A 21,580-nucleotide genomic window follows, 5' to 3' on the forward strand; every position below is an offset into this window, starting at 1 on the left:
TAATATGAGTGCTTAGATACTGTGTCTTGTGTTTTAACAGAAACATAGGCATTTAAGTTTGTCATTGCAAGCTCTAGTTCAGCTGTCAAAGATGGTTATTCCACGTACAAATACCTTTGCTACTCTTTCTTGGTCTTCATACTTGTTGCTACACTGACCTTACGTTTCTATTTTTGACCTGTGTTTTTTTTCTCCTCTTTTTCCAGGTGAAGCAGGAGCTGTAGAACGAAGACCTTGTGGCTTGCAATCATGCCATTCCCTTTTGGCAAGTCCCACAAGTCTCCTGCAGACATAGTGAAGAACCTGAAGGAAAGTATGGCAGTTCTAGAGAAGCAAGATATCTCTGACAAAAAGGCAGAAAAGGTACAGTTGGGACTTTCCAATTGCTAAACTGTAATTGAAAAGGGGGAAAAAAACTCTTGCTGTTGAAATGGAATCAATTGGGAATTATTTTTGGGTTTTATAGTCTTAACTGAATTGCCATCTTTATCCCGTTACTCTTTAAAATCAGCATATTGTACCCCAATGCCAGCACGTGGTGTGTTCCAGCTCTCTTGCAGCGTAGCATAGTGTTTTTCCCTGATAGTTTTTCCCTGTTTTTGGTCAGAATGTTCTGGCCTATTATGCAGGCCTATATGGAAGCCGGGATGACTTTAATTTGCTGCTGCTTATTTTTCTTTCTCTAATAAAGTCGTCTGTCAGGAGAGGAGGGGTAGGTGCATTCTGAAGAGTCTGTGATGAGATGTGGCACTGCCTCCCTCATTTCAGCCTCATTATTAATTCCTGGAGATGTGCGCTTTTTGGTGTCATCTTTTTCTTTTTGCTTAGACCTCTAGCGGGGAGCAGGCCAGCCTCATTCCATTGTGTGTAGCTGTGCGCTACATCGCCCGCCTGTGTTCTTGATGCTGTAGCTGCAGATTATTATGTACCATTTTCTTCTTGCTGGCCTTTAATCCCATAACTCGATCTTCTTTGAAGACCTTGTTGATGCAAGTCTGCTGCTTTGACATGAAATAATATACTAAGCCTGTAGAGTTTTCTCGTGTCATATAAGAAAGCAGCACGTTCTGCTGGAAGGAGATGAGAAGGCAACCCATGTTCAAGAGGTTAAACATGAGGAGGGTTAAATACTGACACAAGACTGAGCTGGATATGGCAGTGCTGGCCTCTGTCATCCTTGTGACTCACAGAGGAGACCCGGTGATGCATCTGAACCTTCTCAACACCAGTGCCCACATCTCCATGCGGGGAGGAGTTGTTCTTCAGGGAAGAGTTGTTTCATTGGCAGGCCAAGACTTGCTCCATGAAGGTGACTGTGGTTGTAGCAGTTTATCTTGGGTTCACAGAGTGCTTGCTGGTTTGGTAGAGAAATGTCTTCAGTATCTTGCAGACCAGTCATCACATCTTTGAGGGTACTGCTATGATTAAACACCCTGAATTTGTGCCCTCTTGTCCAGTCAGTAGAAATGACTGCAGTAACTTTGGAGTTAAAAAGACAGTGAGGGTCTGTGTAGCCATTGTTAAAAAAGAAGTAAAAATTCTACATGCCCATATCTCAGTATTTAGGCATGCTTTTCTCTTTCACTGCACCTTTTATTATGATGATCCTTCCTGCAGTGTAACTTTCCAGCCTCCTTTGGAGAACAATTCCGTGTTGCTGAAAGGCTGAGTGCTGTGGCCAATAGAAGCAGAAATAGAGCAACTCACTGCACATGAAGCATAACAATCATTACCCTTTAGGAAAAGGGGAGAAGAATGCCCAAGCGTTTTGATAACTCCATTTCGTTAGTGATTAGACTTCTATAAAATGCAGTGTCTCTCTTACTCTCTCACAGTAATTTCTGCTTCATTGTTGCTGTTTCATCCAGGGGTATGATTTTGTAGCCTGTCAAATAACAGAAATGAACTTGCAAGGCTAAGCAGCATGGTACATATTCAGTGTTGATTACTGTTTGTGGTAGAGACACCCTGTTGGGCGCAGGGAAAACTTCCTTTTCCTGCACTACTTTGTTTCTTAAATTAAGTACACGCAGTTGCGTATTTTCCTTCCTCTTGAAGGTATGGAATTTGAAACGTGCATGTAGATGAGACTAAAAAGAAGTTCTGCACGTGTTGCAATGAGCTTAATGTTTCAAAATTTAATCACTCTTTTAAGTATTTATTCTATAAAAGGAAGTTCTTTGTAAATGCCCCTTTTGTTTTATACCATATGGCTGGCTGAGGTTTCAAAGACAAACTAGTACCTTCCTACTGCAGTACCACACTGGGTTTGCTTCTAATACATCATACACTGTAGTTCCTACCATGCAGTAGCAGCACAGCACTGTTAGGAAAATATTTAGTTTTCTGCTATGTAGAGGATGCTCTTTGACTAGTTTTCTAGCATGCTTTGTAATAGAGATTTGTGAGAAAATTAGGCAAATCCTTTTCTGTAGAAATTAAAAGTTTAATTAACGATGTTTGAACAGAATACCTCAGTGTCCTTCAGTGCTTAGACTGAAATTTAAAACCTTTAAGGTTTTGTGAGAGGAAGCAGCAGCAAAGAAAGAAAGATTTTTAAAGTTTGGACAGTGTGCATTCTGTACGTCCTTTTTAATCCAAATGGAAGAGATTCTTTAAAGCAAAAGATGTTTTAAAGAATTCTTTTTAAAGTTTTACATCTGAAAAAACCCCACGATGTAACAGTCACGGTGTATCTTGTTCAATTATGGAACATTCTGCCCTGTAATACTGGAAAACTTGATTTACAAATAAAAACCTGAAATTTTAAAAGTGAATTCTAGTTGCATGTTAACCTACCTGTTTTTTTTGAGCTCTGTGAATACTGGAGAAAAATTCACCAGGTAATTCTCCAGGGAATTTTGAAATGTTCTCTAAGTTTGTGGTACCTGCATAGGAACGGAGATCTGAAGTGGCTGTCAAAGCTGGGCTGTGTCTCGCTGCTGCCAGTCTGCCTCGGGTACCATGGCTCTGGGGCTGGGGGCTGCAGCCTTCCACTTGGGATAGGGGCAATAGCTTGCTGCTTGATAGTATTTCAGCAGGGAAGCTTGAACTGACACGTGCTTTATCACTGACAGTGTGTTTATTACACACGCTGGTAGTTTTCCATTACTTGTGTTTTTTTCAGAAAGGGGAGGCTAAAGGGAACAGGAAGGAAAGGTCCTTCGCTTTGTAGTTCCTCAAGGGGACCTACTCTTGGTCTAGCCCATTAGTTAGGCTCTTATTTGCATCTCTTCCTCGTCTTTCGCTGACATCAGCATTTATTTTTAGACTGCCAGTTCACTTCGTTTGTGGCACACATTTGTTGTCATGAAGGTAAATATTTACTCATTTAATAAACTTGTTCTTCCTTACCCTGTGACCTTGGGTTAACCTGCTCATAACAGCTCCAGTTTTGGTTTTCAGATAATTATTTCAGCCACGTTGTTAGCCTGTGCGAGTTGAGTATCGCAGGCATGGTCAGTCGCTGTTCTTTTAAGTTACCAGCATACGATATGGACGGGATCATGCAACGTGCTGATTTGATTCATCTGTCCAAATGTAATATCATAGCGTGTTGACATAGGCATGGATCAGATCTCATTCGGTGAGTTAACACTGTCATTTGCAAAGCTGTAGAATTTTAAATTAGTTATGTGTACAGTGGATTGGTGGCTGAGAAAAAGCTGAAGGTGAAGTCATCTGCCTGAACAGCGTGGGGCTGTTACTCCAAGGGCAAAGCTGGGCTTCTTTGTGGAAGTAATGGGCGAGCAGACATGCTTTGCTTCTTATTGAACTTAGCTCTTTAATGGTAACGTCGTGCTAGATGTCTCCTGAAAAATAACGCAGTCATTTTTGGCCTTTAAAATAAACCAGTGGCACTGAGGTAGATAATCATCTATTGACAGAGTTGTATGTTCTTGTGAACATTTTGAAATCCAGTCAATATAAATAGGATTATTGAAATGGTGCTTGTTACTTATGATAGATACTGCTCTAGTCTAGTAAAAATATTCATCAAGTACAGGCTTAAAACTGTAGCTGGTGTACCTTTTTGATGGATGTTTTCATTAATAGTAACTGCTTAAGGACTGACAGTGTGTTCTTCACCTTTTTCTGCTATTGCTCCAAGTAAAGGCAAAATTCATACTCCAACTATACAAGTCTATGTGAAGTATTTGGTGTTTTTACTGCTTAGTGTCAAAGGAAATAGTAGATTTTGGAAATATCAGTGAAATACCCTAGAGACTGGAATAAACCATAATGGTTCATAGCTATAAAGATATGCAGCTGATTCTCCACTGGCATAGATGTGACTTCATGGTGTCTGGTTTTTATTTTTAAATATCTTCCTGTCTTTGATAAAAATAGAGAAACAAGCACTTTCTTTATTTTCCTTACTTTACATTTTACTTTCGTAGTTTGACTTCTCCTCAGATGGTATTGATTGTCTGGCATCACTGAAGTTCAAATTGTGACACTGTTTGCACTGTGGTTGCTCCTTCTCAGTATTGAGGGGAAAAAAATATATATATAAAAAATATATATACGAATAGGTATAATTTATTCTTAATTTTAATATATGTAAAATATGTAGATCTAGACTATATGTAGAATATATATTCTGTGTACATATATTCTATATATAAAAATATACCCTGCTTATATATTACATTAGAATAGATCTATTATTTTTTAATGCATGGTGCCTGATTATTAATTCCACTTTTGGTCCTAGGGTTTTCCTTGAACTTCGTTGTGCATTTTGATTTTTTTCTCTAGAGATTTTTTTTGCTCTGTTTAAAGAAAACAGTGCATTAGTGAATTATTAGGTCTCACTATCTTGGGAAATCTTGCAAGTAAAGCAAAGTCTTTCTTGAATATTTTCACTAGTTTTTCATGTAGCTCTTAACATTGATATTTAATGTATCATTCTATTTTTTGATGCAGCTATCTAAATCCTGTTCTGCATCTGAAATGGCAGAACCAGCTCTGCACATCATGTGTTTGGGGTATGTTCAAGAGTTCATGGACTATAGAGGAGCGGAGAGATTCTAGAACAAGTTTGTAAGAGTTTATTTCCAGTCCTTTTGATGCTGAGTTTGAGAGTAGAAGAAGGAATATAGAAACATCATATTTTCTGGAAGTGTAGTGCATCAGAAGACCTTGGTAATTGCTATAATACTTTCAGAAAAACTCTTATTTCTGTATTGGTAGCATGTGTCTGGGAATTGCCACTTGGCTTAAGTTGAAGTGATCCAAGCAAGTGTCTCTCCCTGATGAAAGTGGTCAGACACCGGTCCAGGTGCTGAGAGGGGTTGTGAGTGTCCCTCCATGGAGCTGTTCAGAGCAGGGCTGGCCATGGGCCGCCTCAGCCTGACAGGACTTGGAGACTGGCCCTGCCTTGAGCAGGTGGTGGGATCGTGGTGACCTCCTGAGGTGCCTTCCAACCTAAGCTGCTCTGTGTTTCTAGTCTCTAACCATTGAAGCCATACATCATTCTGAGTCCTAGTGAAGCACATCCAGATGACCTTGACAGTTGTGAAGAGCGTGAGAAATAAATTTAAGTCCTGATGCCTCTTCTGGAGGTTACTGAGTTGCACGTTTGTGTTTTGAAGCACTGTATTTTTTACTGTCTGGTTTGAAAGCATTTCCATTACTAGCATCTTTCTTGGGCTGGTGGTGATTACCAGAGTTTTGGGAGAGTTGTTCTGTCTTCCAGGGTTTTGGTATGAACAATTCTCCACTGGCATTCAGAATTGTAGGCATGCCCTCAGTATTGCCACTGTCTTACTTAAACTTGGTGGTTACTTGAACCTCTGCCTTTCTTCCTCTTTCATCTTGCTTTCTAATTTAGTGGGCAGGGACAAACTGCAGTAGAATTTTTCTTGCTGCTTCCTCTTTTCTTGGTAGCTGTGCATCAAAGGCATCTCTGCATATGTCCATGTGTGACAGATGTTCCCGTTCTTTTCCTAGTAATGAGAGATTTCTTCTGCACGGTAAAGAAATTAGAACAGTTGAGTGGTGTAATGCTAATACAACATGGTGAGCTGGCTTTCTCATTTGACATCTTCAGGAGCTGTCCTGAATCTAAGCAGTCTTATTGAGCACCTGCTTCTTGCTGTCTTGCTACCAGCGTGCAGAAAATCCTTTGGAATTTGGATTAAGGAGGAGACAAGTGGGCCTAGGAAATGCTGTTAGCAAGAAGAGGAAGTCACCAGGGAGTGGAAGGTTGTGGAGGAGCTCAAAATGATACAGAGCCTCCTTAAGGGTTGTGGAATCCTCACTTGCATACCTAGCAAAGCTGGAATGGCTTTGGCTTGAGTAGTGCATGGGTCATGCTGATTTTAAGCCTCTCTAGATGTAACACACAAATTAGAAATCTTTTTACATAGCCCTTGTAAGAGCGGCAATATCCACAAAGTGATCCTTTTCTCACTTAATTATAATTTCCACGTGCTACCAATCATAAATACTTTAAAGTATATGCGTACCTTGTGGCAGGTTCATCTAATTACTAAAAATTGATGCACTTACAAACCATTCATACTTTTTAGGCACATGAAGAACTAATACAGTATAATTAAATAGCTATTCATGATGATAATTTGTAGCGTTTTGCCCTCAAGCTACATAAACGTATATATTGAAAGGAGTAGCTCTTTTCTCCAGGACAGCTGTGATTTAGGATTCAGAAGTGAGTGTTCTTAAGTGTTCTTATTGATTTTTTTAGTTTTACTTGAGGCAGCTCTGCTTCCACTGCAAAATGCTGCTTCAGCCCATCATGTCAGCTTAGGAATTTTATTTGACAAAACCTGATGAGTGCAAAATCTGTAAGAGTGGGTACCTTTGGTCTCTCTGAGCAGTTCACTGAAGCCTGGCGTGTGTATCCACGTCATGTTTTCCAATCTGATCTTGCGTATCTCTGCTGTACAGAACGGAAATTCTGTCGGGTTCTTTTCATCCCATTGCTGTTCTGTAGGGGTTTTCTGAATGGGAAGTTTAAAGGCAATAAAAAGGAAGAGACTTTAAGTTTTGGTAGCTTGTCAAGTAAATTGCGTGTCTTGCCTCTCTCATTTATTTTAATAACATATAACAGTCTTATTTGCAGAAAGATTATCTATTGATTTTTTAACAGGTTGTCATTTCCTGGTTTTTTTGCCTTCATGGAAGTTTGCAGATGATAAGAACAATAGAGTACGTAACTACAGATAAATGACATTGTGTTCTAACTGTATTCTTTTCCCATTTTCTTTAGGCCACTGAGGAGGTCTCGAAAAACCTCGTTGCCATGAAAGAGATCTTGTATGGCACAAATGAAAAGGAACCACAGACAGAAGCTGTGGCACAGCTTGCTCAAGAGCTGTACAACAGTGGTCTTCTTAGTACCCTAGTAGCCGACTTGCAGCTAATTGATTTTGAGGTAAGAAAAGCAGTGTTCTATCTTGTATTGTATATGTTAAAACAAACACATCTGAATTCCTACCACCTTAATTGGTTAAGACATCTTTTGATCTTCAGCATTTTTTTTCTGGCTGGGACAAAAACATTAGAAAGAGAACTCATTGTTCCAAACTACCTAGAAAATGAAGCGAGTATCGTATATTACATCTGTTAATTTAGGCACGTAAAGCACGCAAAATTGAAGTAGATAAACCTCTAATCCTGGTGATACAGCCCTGTTAAAAATATGGAATAATTCTTAATTGTTGTGTACGCAGGAAGGTTTATCTCTTGGTAGTAATACCATAGTGAACACAAGCTATAATACTACAAGGCATATCTATAGTCTCATCTCATTAAATTAAATCACTTGGAAAAGTAAGAGAATTATTGTAACATTTAAGAAGAATTTAAAATCTTTAAGGTAAAGCTATTAGTTTTAATGACAGTCCAGTATATCTCTCTCTTTAGAAATAAGCGATGCAGCCTATTTTCTGTTTTCCTCATCTATTTTCTGTTTGTTAAAAAACCAACAAACCCACCTTTTTCTTGATTACTTCAAAATAGCAGGACTTATCTGTATTCAAACATGTCTCTGTACAAACATCTCCCTGGCATTTGTCACCACATCACATGGAATAATGTAGCTTCCCAGTGCCGTAGTGAAAAATCACACTATTTAGTTGTAAGAAATCGCAGTACAGTTGGATTTTCCTCTTTTCCCTGAGGTCCTGCGAGAAGTGTTCGGTTGTCTAGGAAAAGAGCCAAAACCCATGTATCTCACTTCACAGCCCTGACCGTATAGACCATCCCACTTAAGATTGCTTAAAAACGGTATTGTTCATAAATGAGTTGTTCATAAATGAGTTGTCGGTTGGAAAAGCACAACGGTTTAAAGTCCTATTGTAGTATGGCATTCCCAAAACAATGGCTTTCTTCCCTGTTCTTTCTGCTTTCCCCTTCACCCCACCCATAACTCGCGCTGATTTGTGTTTAGTTGTAATAGAGTGGTATTTTTTCCTTACCCACACGACTGTTTATACCCAACATAAAACATTCAGACTGTTAAATAAGCAAGGAGACCTGGGAAAGCTGAGAGAGAATGCTGAAATGTGATGGTTTGTAATTGCTGAAGAAAGGAAATGGTGAAACGTCATCTGAATTCTGCTGACCTCCAGATTCTTATCAGTTTGGTGTTTACTCAGCCCGGTTATTAGCAAAGAAATAATTCATTATCTCCTGGTAATGAAGAATGATAACAATTTGTACAGACTTGCTCTCATTAAGGAGAACTATTCATTTGATTCTAAGGGGACTTGAAAAGATTGCGAGTAGTTTCCTGCATGTGGACTTTCTGCTGCTTTGTTACGTGAGGATATGACTGTTCCCCCTTGAGAGAGAAGTCTTTTACACTGCTTTTTAAGGCTGGGATCATTCAGCTGTTGTTATTACCTGGCATTAATGTCAGCACCCCTGTGCTCCAAACCTGCGCTAGCTTCCCAGCTGTTACAAAGTCTGCCAGATGTTGGGTTTGATATCCCAGATCCCCATGGTCGAGGGTTTGCTGCATTGGAAAGGATTCCTCCATTACCGATGGAGATACAAACTTGATTTCCTGTTGGTTTTCAAACCTGAAGAGTAGGTCTAGCATTTATTCCTTCTGGTACCCCGCCACAGCTTGAGGTCATTCAGCGATGAAGTAGACACCGTCTTTTTTTGTCAAGAACTTCACTCTCATTCCTGATAAAGGTTTCCTTGCAGAGCAGGAATAGATAGCTAATTAATACACACAGAATCACACACACAGAATCGCTCGGTTGGAAAAGCCCTCTGAGATCATCATGTCCAACCGCTCCTGTCTACCCCCTAAACCATATCCCTAAGTACCTCGTCTACCCGCTCTTTAAATACATCCAGGGATGGTGACTCCACCACCTCCCTGGGCAGCCTGTTCCAGCTTCTGACGACCCTCTCAGTAAAGAACTTCCTCCTTATCTCTAACCTGAACCTCCCTTGGCACAGCTTGGTGCCATTTCCCCTTGTTCTATCCCCCATCACCTGGGAGAAGAGACCAGCACCCACCTCTCTACAAGCTCCCTTGAGGCAGTTGTAGGTGGTGATGAGGTCTCCCCTCAGCCTTCTCCTAGACAGGGACTGTTCACTCTGGCTCTTAAGCTATCTCAAGTGTATTTGAATCTGAATAGTATGGTATAAAACACCCCAGAAAAGTGACAAATTTAATGTTTTAATTAAGAAACTGACTGTCCAGCCCTTGCTGTATGGTAAAGGCTTGTTTAGAATGATACCCATATCTGGAAGCTTGCTTTCAAAGTAAAGCAGTCAACACCACCATCTACTTACCAGTTATCTCCCTGCTGATTTGTGCTGGTGTGTCTGTTGGAGAGATGCTATCCCTTGTGGATATGGGGTTTTTTCCTTGAATTGTTGTTTGTTTTGCTTTGTTTTTTAAAGAAAGGAAAAAATACAAGAGGCAACAAAGCCTTTTGCATAAGGGAGCCCGAATTCTTCTGCACAGAAGACAATACTGCACAGTCTCCCTCTCACCTCTTGCAGTCGTGACTATCGGCACAGGGCTCAGTGTCTGTTTGCCCTTGTTGGGCCATGAGATCACTTGGTAATACATCATTTGAACAATAAGCAGCTTTGGCATTACCACTGTCAGTTCAATTATGTGCATAATAAGGAAATGCAGTTCTTGCTGGGGAATCCAAAGCAAACTGTGAGATCCAGTGCAGAATTGGCGATGTTAGTGAATGAGGGCTGATGACAATATTATGTGGAGTTTGAGTAAAGCCATTTCTGGAAACACTGCTCTACTCATTTCAGAACAAAGGATTCTGGTGTTGCTTTGGGCTGGCTTTCAATGGAATTGTAATTGAGAAAACAAGCGTTTACAAACAAACTCATATCCTGAAAACAACACTCGCTAACAAAGCTGTCCGTGGTAATTCACAAACACGCCATTTGTAGAACATTTTTATAAACATTGGATTTTTTTAATGCAGTTTTCTCCATTAGAAAACGGAAATAATTTTGAATAATTGCTGTTGTGTTTAATATTCTCCTTAATTAAATATGGCTTGTGTTTTACTCAAAAGCTTGCTGATATTACTCAGGGCATTTATAGTACAGCTAGAGATGCTCAAGATACATCAGCTACCTATGATTTTTGTGTATAGCATTCAGGGAACCTTCCGGTGGAGTTGCTAAACAGGCTTTTATTTGCTAGTCCAGGCTTAGAACACATTTGCCTAGGCTTTTTCTGGATTGGATCTGAAAACACCTAGTCCTGAAGTTCTCTTTATGGCTATCCAAAATGTGTGGTGCATGCAAATGACAGTGAATAGTGCTTATATTTATATAATACAGCTATCTGTACCAATTTGTGATCTTTAGCTATGGTCTGACAGAAGAAATAAATAGATGTACATATAGCCAACAAAGAGAACATTCCCAGCTCTTTTTACACTGTCTGATGGTATCCTTGTGCATTTTCTCATGTAAAACCTGTGCTGAATCCCAGTATCCTGGTCTTATTTATGCTGCTTTCATCCATTGAAAAATGTGAGACTTGCATTTTAAGTCAGTGGATGGTTTTTCTTTGTAGTTTTTATTTCTTTATTTAACTTCCATCAGTTGTAGTTTTAAGTTGGATGTTAACACTGCAGTCATAAAATGCTCTGCACACTCTTAAGGGTGGCATTATGTGTTCCTAGGCAGGGGGAGAGGATAACAGAGCATTGAAGAAACACGCTTTCAGGCAAAAGCAGAGTGAAAAACTGGTGTGTTGTTAGCCAAAACAAGTATATATATATATAATATATATGTATATATGTATATATATATATGTATACAAACAAGCCCAAGAGATTGATGCTACATAGAAGCATCTGATGAACCATCAACTGGCTTTACTTACTGTAAATCACCTGTGATCTGGCTCGCTGCAACCCGCTGTAAAGTTTTGAGTGCTTTGGTGTATTTGAAATGGGTATCAAGAAGGAGAGTATTTGATCTGTTTAAGATACCAGAGTGGGCTGACTGAACTGCGTGGTATGAATGCATGAGATGATGATCATGTTTAAGCGTTACTTGCCGAGTGGACTTGAGTATTATGTGTTTAACTCCGGATGTTTTTGACAGGGCAAAAAAGATGTCGCGCAAATTTTCAACAACATTCTCAGAAGGCAAATTGGTACAAGAACTCCCACAGTTGAATACATCTGCACTCAACAGAATATACTGTTCATGCTATTAAAAGGGTATGTACACTGGGAAGCATAAATACACTTCTTTTGCTGAAAAGTTCTGAAATGGTTTTTCTTCCTGTGTAGTACTGCTTGGTTTTTTAATTTATTTTGTTTTGGGGCCTGTAATTCCCCTAAGTACAGGAAAATTTAAGTAATAAAACACCAAAAATATACTTTTGCATGATATATGACTGAAAATGGAGAACTGTAAGTAGCCTGAAATGTTTTTCTTGGGGTAATGCAGACATTTTCCTTTCAGAAGGGCATTTGATCCAGTTTAAACTGTTTCCTTTTGAACTTACTCCTTCCTCAAGAGTGAAAGGCTTTTGTTTTTCCTTTAACTACTGTCACTTCCAGTTTTCTGTGCTATCCCCTGGTGTTAGTTTGGTCTTAGACGTTTTATTCCTAGTGATTTATATTCCTGCAGTGACACAGATGTACCAACTCAGACTTGACCGAACAAAGGATGATTTGGGGCATATGGTACATGCCAGATGGCCGTTTCTTCCTCTCTTCTTCCCTTGTCTGGTGTGATGGATATTGGAGAATCATGCCATACTGAATATGTAGTTGCACATGTAGAGCTGTGGATCTCAATCATGAAAGCAGGAAGGCGTTAATAACATTTTCATGTTAAAATAAGATTTTTTTTAAAAAATGAGAATGTGCTCTCTCCATTTAAAAACATTAAATAACATCAATTAAGAAAGTTCTGAAAATTGCAATTCTAATGTGTTATTTTGGGATAGAAAAGTTCACCAAATATCAAGAAATCATACTCCAAGTACTATTTTATAATACCTGTTAAAGCTGCTGAGTGAACTTGCTGCAGTTGATGAGTACTGATTCCACCTACTAGGGTAGCTAGAGGAGGTATGAAAAGGCCAAGCTTCCCAGTGAGATACTTGCCCGGATTATGTTGGTAGCAATCAGATGTGAGGATAATCAAATATATTAACATCTAACCACGATTGTGTTTTTATTTTTCCCTCATCTTAGTTTGTAGTAGTAACTAGAGATGCTGACTGACCTGCTGCATATGTGGCAAATTAGGCTGTTTTCTTCTAACATCTCTACGTTTGCCTAGTCTTGGTCCTTTGTGTAAGCCCCTGGAAAATGGATCATACAAGAGATATTCTCTGTGGAGGAAGTCAGAGTTTGACATCTTTTAGTTTCATGCTGACTCCAAAGGTTTAGCACCAGAAGCAGTAAGGAATATTTGGCTCAGTTCATAGGAGTGCAAGATCTACACTTATCTGCCAGACGGGCTTCGTTGTTCTGTGTTTTGGTTTTGTGGTTGTTTGGGTTTTTTCCCCTCCCTGCATTTCAGTCCTGATTTTTGGGGGAAAGAGAGACTCAAACATTAGAAGGACAAAAAGATTATTAATTGTGGCGTAACACAAAAGGAAATATTGATTCAGCACTTCAAAGCAGTTTAGAAAAGAAGGCAAAGGCATTTGAGGTGCAGAGAGATGAAACTACTGTCTCAGCATGGTCTCATTGATGACTGTGATGGTGTGACTGAATGAGGGCTGTAACACATGTGTCCTAATTTTTAGTCTGTGTTGTGACTCTGAAGAGAGCATTATTCTGACATGGGTTGTTGAAACACATATTCATAAGTCAGGATGTTTGAAATGGGCATTTAGTTAGCTTTAGTAGCTTAAATGTTACATCTGGTATCCAACGGAGCCAAATTTATGTAAATTTATACCATGGGATGAGCTGCAAAAGTTCAGTAGATTTCAAATCTCTGTAACAGGTTAAATGGGAAAGTATTGCAGGATTTAACATGAAAATTAATTCAGAAGCAAATATTTTTGCATGGTAATATAATTAATGCTTAGTATGCACAATGAAACTTGGCTCCTGAATTATTCTGGTGAATTTAAATTAGCTTCCAGTGCTATGGGATGAAGGACTCTTTAGATGGGAGGCAGGAAGGTTTATGAGGGGCTTTGACTGCTCCAGAACCAGGTAGTTAACAACAGATAGGTTTTCTGCAGACTGGGGTAGCCTTTGTTGCCACACGGTGAGATGAGTTCTTGGTTTGGAAAGGCAACCTCATCTTCATCCAGGTTCCAACTGTGACCTTGCTTGGGAAACAAGGAGCTAGCGGCACATAAAACATGTCTTGAACACACTGCTGTGGGATTTCGGTGTATGCTAAAACCAGCTGAGAACCCTCTAGTATTTGAGGAAGAAAGCCTGCCAAGAAACGTGTAGCAACCATTTCTAAATGAAGCCCTCAGGGATGGCTTCATCACATCCGTGCAATTGGTGCAGATACTTTGCTAAAGGCACTAAGGGTGCAGAAAAGGTATTCATGATGGTCCTTACCATCAGAGGACACCGCTGCCAGTTTTCAAGCTCAAGCCCTGTGATGTGTGGAGTAGCCAGTGATGCTGAGAAATGGTTTATTGATAGAGGAGACGTGAATTTACGACCAGTATTATTAACGCTTCAGGCTTAGATTAGGAGTAGTTTTCTGTGAATTGCTGTCATGTTTAAGCAAACAGCTTTCAGGACAGAAAACACTTGCTGCTTTTTCCAGAAGTCTGCAATCCCACCAATATGAAAAGAGAAAGCTGATACTGAGCCTGAAGAAAGTATTTTTATTTAGTCATGTTTCTTAGTTTGTGAAAGTCATTTGTGTTAGCTGTAATTTGGCATTTAATTGGCAATTATTTCAGTAATATTTCACAGAAGTATTTAAAAGTGGAGTTTAATGCCGAACTAAGTACCTCTAATGTTTTGAAAAGTAGTTTATTTGATCTAGCAATGCTAATTTGTGAAAGTATTTTAAAAGAATCTTTGTGCTTTGTTTTGTTTTTGAATAGGTACGAATCTCCAGAAATTGCTCTAAATTGTGGAATAATGCTTAGAGAATGCATCCGGCATGAACCGCTTGCTAAAATAATCTTGTGGTCAGAACAGTTCTACGATTTCTTCAGATACGTGGAAATGTCAACATTTGACATTGCTTCAGATGCATTTGCCACATTCAAGGTAATTTATATACAGCATTTGAATTATTATTTCTATAGTCTGCCTGTATATGAACGCAGATGATGTGTGCTACATTCTTGGGCAAAACAAGCCTAGGGAGAGGGAAGAAGAACGTGTGACACAAATGGGTAAGCTGGACCCTGTTCTTGCCTCATTTCTCAGCGTGCAAGATGTCCCTTTAAAGATACGGACTGTGTTCCAAGTAACTTTTATTCCAGAAAGCACAGTTTAAACTATCATGTATTAACTGAATACATGCACACTTCCATGCCAGGAGCTTTTAAATCTGTGTCTCTGACTCCTCGAGTGAGCAGACTGTTTTTCATTCTGTTCCGAACCTGAGTACATTCGATACTGATGCTTTGTCTGGGGAAATTTTTTTTCTCCTAAAACAACCAGTTATGGGACTATAAGCATGCTATAGATCGCTATTATCTAGTCAATTTTAACCTTGGTTGTCCGTAGTTCTGCGCAGAGCATAGCCTTGATCCATAAATGGCAATTTTAGGGATAATTCCACAGGCTATTTACCTGTGTGAATTAACGTAACACATAGCAGACCTTTCCCAAGTGATGCCGAGGTCCTTTGCAATGTCCAGGTAACTGCATTTATGTCCTAGTTTCTTCGTTTACTGAAATAGCAAAATTTTCTATTGGATGTATGATGTGTAATATTGGCTTTGTGCTTTTTTTACAGGATTTGCTTACAAGACACAAGTTGCTAAGTGCAGAATTTTTGGAACAACATTACGATAGGGTGAGCAGATACATTTTTAATATTCAGAATTTTCTAATGCTGTGTATCTTATTTGAAGAAATCAGTATTTTCATGCCTTGTTTAGCTTTGGTTTTGGACATTTACACACCATATTAAACCACTTGAACTTACAGTCATTTCTACCAAGTAGTAAAATTAAGATCATGACCTTACTGTTTTACGTAGAAAGGTTTAAAAACGAGAGGGCAGCAGCAATCCAGTTCTGTGAAAACTATATCTGATTTTTTCCGCCAGAGGGAACCCTTTGCTTGTCTTTTTCTTTTGTCTGTATGAACCCCTAACAACCAAAGAACCCAAGGTGGCTCTCCTCCACCTGCTGGGGACTCTTGAAAGTAGTGAACAGTTCAGTAGCAGGAACTATTGCAGTTTAAGAAATAATAACTACTTCTACCACATTGCAAAATAAATATTAAAGGCTCCTAAAAGTGCAAATAAAAGGTTTTTAAAGTATATATTATGTTTAAACAGTAGTGACTTAGAGGAAGTTGCTGAGGTTTCAGATTTTGATTACATTTTTGTTACGGATTTGCATCTCGTCCAGTTTGTTACCATCATCTGGAAGAGGAGTGTGTGTGACACTTGGAAAGGTCCTAACCTTTCTCTTTATTCTGTGTTTAGTTCTTCAGTGAATATGAGAAGTTACTTCATTCGGAAAATTACGTGACAAAGAGACAGTCGCTTAAGGTAAGACAATTCTATTTTCTTCTTAAATGGAAAGGTAGAGAATGCCTTTGATTTCAAGGTGTGTTGACTTTAATTGAAATGGCTTCAGTAACTGACTTGGATAGTGTTTATTTTAATTTTTTCATATGTTTTAATTCTTGTGATAAGCTACTTTTCTGTTGTCCAGTCCTGCCATTATTTAGTGCCCAGGATACACCTGGGCATTTCTCCCCGTGTGTAGAAATTGCTGTATGCAAGTAGGTTCATTTTTGTTGTTTTTTCCCTTCAACAAATCTGGACACATAATACTATAATAAAGATTCACATGATGTGGCTAGAGCAATATTAATCTTATGTTCAAATAGGTAAGAAATAGTGAAGGTAAATATAATCCATAACTTGTAGCAAGGGTGGTACTTGTGGGAAATGTCCTTTTACTCCCTTCTGGACAAAGGAGGTAGCAAAAGGAGTGTAAATACTTCTCATGTGGTTGGTTTTATGTTGTATTTTTTAACACTTCATTGGTGGTGTATATCTTCTGTATAAATAAATAAATAGAATAGTGAAATAATGGGGAACAGAGATTGAAAGACTTTTCTTTCCACTTCATAATAAGGTGGGAACATAAGGTGATTTTTCACTTTTTGAGAAGAAGGAGAAACTGCATGATAGAAATAAGAAGAAAACGTACCCTGCACTTAGAAATTCAGGACATTTGAGTTCTGTTGCTACATTTACAGACCAGTGTCAACTACTCCCTGTGTTGGAAAGCACTGATGAAAGAGTTGTTTCTTATGTCCAGTGTCAGTCATCTTCTCATGCAGGCTTCTTTTTCACTTTTAGCTTCTTGGTGAATTGTTATTGGACAGACACAACTTCACAATTATGACGAAGTACATCAGTAAACCTGAAAATCTCAAACTAATGATGAACCTTCTACGAGACAAGAGTCGTAACATTCAGTTTGAGGCCTTTCATGTGTTTAAGGTAGGTTTAAAAAAATCTCCGTAATCAAACGAACAACAAAAGAACCCCACCAGAAGTTTAGTTGGATAAACTACTTAGCTGAGCCTAGATGGAGCTGATCTTAGTGTCTGCTAGGTGATTACACAGAGTGCTAATGTTTGTCTTGATTATGATCCATCTTTACAAATAGCTATCTTGGTATCTGTTCAGAAACCACTTAGGGACTTCATATGATTGTCATTTCTCTCTCAGAAAACTTTGGAATTAAGAAAGTTGAAGTGAATTAAGATAAGGAGGAATACATTAGTTCATGTGAAATCATGAAGCATCCTGGAGATCAAAAGTGTTTTAATCGTGCTGCATGATCTGTGAAGGGTAACGGTATTTTAGTCATCACCTAAATTTGAAAGAGTAAATTGTAATTTGTGCATTATAACACATACTTTCTGACTTTGCAGCAGACAAGCAAGTAGCTGAGAGCTTGGTGTATATAATATGAAACCATGCACTTGCTGCATAATCTGTGAGGAGTCTTCAGTGTTTATTCAGGAGCTATTGTAGTTGGTCGCCTCCTACAAGTTAAATTAATTTGGTGCTGGTGTTCAGTGTCTGTTCTCATTAAAAAATTGAGTAATTTTATTTTAAAACTTGCATTTACGCCATTATTTTTTCTGTAGAGATACTGAAACACGGAATAATTAAAGCATCATTTTAAGTTATGGTCATCAGTCTTTTGTTGGCCAGGTTTGTTTTTTAACTAGGCCTTGTTTCCTACTACTATGCTAAATGCCTTGTATTCTCTTGCAGGTGTTTGTAGCCAATCCTAACAAGACACAGCCTATATTAGACATCCTTCTAAAGAACCAGACCAAACTTATTGAGTTCCTCAGCAAGTTTCAGAATGACAGGACCGAGGATGAACAATTTAATGATGAGAAGACCTATTTAGTTAAACAGATCAGGGATTTGAAGAGACCAGCGCAGCAAGAAGCTTAATCTCCAATAAACCCTTAAAATATTAAATCCAAATTCAGCATTTGCTGTTAGATATTCAGCATCAGGCACTCTTATCGATTCATGAGGAACATTACTGCTAATCTGCTGTTCAGTGAACGGTTTTTGTTTTTCTCTTTTCTTTTTTAGTCCAAGTTGAAAAACATAGCTGCTGCTTTCTTGCACAATGTGGACTTTCTTGATATTCGTGTCATTTCAGAATTCAAAGACACTGCTTGTTTTAGGAGTCCTGAAAAGAAAGATTCTAGGTTCGTGAAAGCAAACATATAGATACTAGTTTGGTTTAGGAGAGAAGGTATTAATGTAGTTAAGTAACAGGTTGCATGCTTGCAAATCTGAACAAATCCGTATGTTTGCACTTACCTTGTTTGAGATATGAGCACAACGTGACCCGTGCATACCTGGCACCGTAGTATAAGATTATATGCCTTGATTAATAAAAAAAAAAAATGTGCAGTGCTTTATTTGTAATCAAAGGGGAAATGTATCTAAGATGTGAGCTTATTGGGATTAACAGTTGTCTTGCAAATAAACTGATATTGAAACTTAGCAACTTTTACAAGAGTGAAATCTCAAGGTTCATAAGGAAAATGTATATATGCCTTTCACTGCTTTATAGGATTTTTTTTTTTACATAATTTGATTTTTCTGAGAATTGACTTGTAAACTTGGAAATATGTTCTAAGGGGTTTTGTTAATTTTACTTTAAAGGTATTTCAGACAGTAGACCTAGCAGTGACATTTTGCATTTCATTTCAACAATGCTTGCTGGTTTCTTTTGTATATAACTCCTAGGCTGCTCATTTCTTTAAAATATGATTTAATTTGTACAGCAGAGGAATGTTATTGTATTAGTCTGTAACTATTACCTAATATTGAGTTTTGCAAAATGAATGCTCATATGTAATTGAATACTTCGGATCACATGGAAATGCTGATTTAACAATCTTAAGTACTGCAGCATTAAAAGGAAAACCAACCAAACAAATTCTTTGTATTCACTTATCTAATGGGGTGCCATCATTTAGAGTAGGCTGAAATAGAGAACTGGAACCCTTTATACTACATTCTTACTGGATAACATTGGCCTTACTCAATGAAGCTAGCATTGTGCTCACCAGGTCTGCAAATGGCAAAGATTATGCGAAATTAATAGCGATTCCCTTTACTTCGGGGGAGCCTGCAGTGCATCATTTCTTTCTTACAGTAAATAACTCAGTGCAGTAGTCGAGAAAGTGAATTATTTAATTCCCTCTGACTTCAAGAACCAGTTTGACAGGTGTCCTAGGGTAACAACATGATTTAATTTTGTTGATTTTGTTCTTTAATGCTGCAAACTATCAGTATTTATTATAAAAAAAACCAACCAACTGATTTTGCACCATGTTTTTGTTACTGTGACCTTACAAAACAAATCTACTAAATAGAGCTAAATGATGTTCTTAAAATTGTATCTTGCCATCGGATGGGAACGCTAAGATCGCAACCAAGCGAACGTGCAGGTTGGAGTCTGAAAGTTCAAATTCTGCATGGCTGAATCCCATTGAGAATGCCATAGAAAATGTTGCTTCCTGTCCTCTTCCTAATTAAAGTGTATTTTGCAGTCAGCAATATGAAACTCCTAAGTGATGTTTATGCTGATTTGAAAGCCTTCACCAGGGTAGGCAGATAGCTCCAGAAAACCGAGTGTTTTCACTCGGGTGTTTAAAATTGCTCTTCACGTGATGATTCTTTAGGTTCTTAACTTTGTCCCTTGCAAACCAATTCATTTTGCCTACAGGAAAGAAAGCAGCTTACTCTTACTGAAGACCACTTACACAGGCAGGCAGAATTGGCTATGAGGCAGTATTAGAGTTCAGTACTAACAGTCTGTTATATTTTGGCTTGTAGCTGAGTGGAGGAAAGCATTATTTGCCAAGTTACTCACCATAACATATGAGGCTTCCTCTTTTGAAAAACATGGACGTGCTAAAGATTTATATATGTAAAGAAGTGAAAACATTTGGGCTGGGATAGAGGTTACTCTCTATTAGGCCTGGGAAAGAATGGCTATGGTGACTTTTTTAATATGTGGAAACATTTGAATGTTGACTTTCGAGAAGAAGTTGTATTTAAATTAAAGCTCATTTGACGTGCTCTTCGTATTAAAAAACTTTGTTCCGGAAGTGATTTCTTATCTGCTTGAAGGCTTAAGGGTATTACTAAAAGTTATTTAAATGTGAGCGGGCTTTTGGTTTGCCTTGCGGTTTTTTGTGGGGGTTTTTTGTTTGTTTGTTTTTTAAATAAGAGATGTGTACAATTGTAATTCTCCTTCCATGATAGCATTTCATTTCTCCTGAGGAAAATGCGTTTCTTACCCCAAAAAAAAATAATCTGGCTGGCCCCATAATTTAAATTGAAATAAAATTTTGAAGAAAAACGTGTGTTCTTTACTGTGTGGCTGCAGATGGTGAATTGCTCGTGGATGTGAATCTGTTCTCCTTTCTTGCCTTAGAGAGGGTCGTCTTTCTCACTTTTAAATGCGAAATAATTTTAAATTGTTAAACTCTGGCTTGCAAAAACATTAAGAGATGAAGACAAAGTGCTGTATTAGAGATGTCATCAATTTTAATTAATTGTTGGTAGCCTCTCTTGCCTGTTTGTAGCTTTATTTGCTGTTTCAATTGATTTTTTGCATGACGAAGGGCAAGAAGTGGAGATGCCTTTTGCTGTGTCTGGAGACAGGACCAGATAGCGTTAGTGGAGGTGAGTCCGTGATCATTTTTGGCCCTTCTCTAAATTTCACGAGTTGAAAGTGTGCAGCTGGTAACGCTTTCCTTAGGAAATCCTGTGGGCTCTTTGCTTTTGAAGCTGTCAGCCTCTGTGGTTTTTTTTAGCAGGTAACAGCCCAAATCATGCAGAGCGGCAAACATCGAGAGAGCAAAACCAAACACAAAACATGCAGGAGGTTTTGATGCAGATTTTTCAGACGGTTTTGTTTAACAAAATTAGTGAAAAATCTGGTTTCCTGCTGGGAATGGACCTTGCAGAGAAAAATACTTGGTCTTTTATAGTCCCCACTGCAGCTGTTTGAGCCTTTAAAGTTAGGGTTTTTACCCTCATTGGCAGATCACAGGTTACAAGGGGAAGCAGTAATTTATATTTGTAGTCAAATAAATTGCAAGTTTTAATTAAAAAAGAGTGGCCAAGCTGGGGACTTGGCTGGGTGTTCAGATGACACGGCCCTGGTAGGCAGGAGGTGTGGGAAATGCAAGGACATGTTGCACTGACTTGTTAAAACTGGTTTTCCCCGCAGAGTGGATCGGTGGGACCTGCCTTGCAAGCTGCCATCTCTAGGAACCAACGTTGTCCTCGGAGCCTCGGAGCAGGTCACGGACAGTGCCGCTTTCGGTAAGTTCACTTTTGTTCGTGGCCTCTAAAGTCATGCCCAGGAGGCAACTTCATCACTTTCCTTTTG

The 21,580-nt window shown here is 38.7% G+C and overlaps 1 protein-coding gene across 1 annotated transcript; it reads left to right on the forward strand.

Annotated features, from left to right (window-relative positions):
• Positions 1–203: 203 nt before the first annotated feature.
• Positions 204–19,474, forward strand: CAB39 (calcium binding protein 39). The gene is made up of 8 exons (XM_010186326.1): positions 204–363; positions 7,238–7,402; positions 11,587–11,705; positions 14,534–14,702; positions 15,400–15,459; positions 16,099–16,164; positions 16,987–17,130; positions 17,917–19,474. Exons 1-8 carry the CDS (start codon positions 250–252, stop codon positions 18,103–18,105), a joined length of 1,026 nt encoding a protein of 341 aa, XP_010184628.1. The 5' UTR covers positions 204–249; the 3' UTR covers positions 18,106–19,474.
• The last annotated feature ends 2,106 nt before the right edge of the window (positions 19,475–21,580 follow it).

Source organism: Mesitornis unicolor, unplaced genomic scaffold, assembly GCF_000695765.1.
Source record: "Mesitornis unicolor isolate BGI_N332 unplaced genomic scaffold, ASM69576v1 scaffold3356, whole genome shotgun sequence".
In the NCBI taxonomy this organism is placed as follows: Eukaryota; Metazoa; Chordata; class Aves; order Mesitornithiformes; family Mesitornithidae; genus Mesitornis; species Mesitornis unicolor.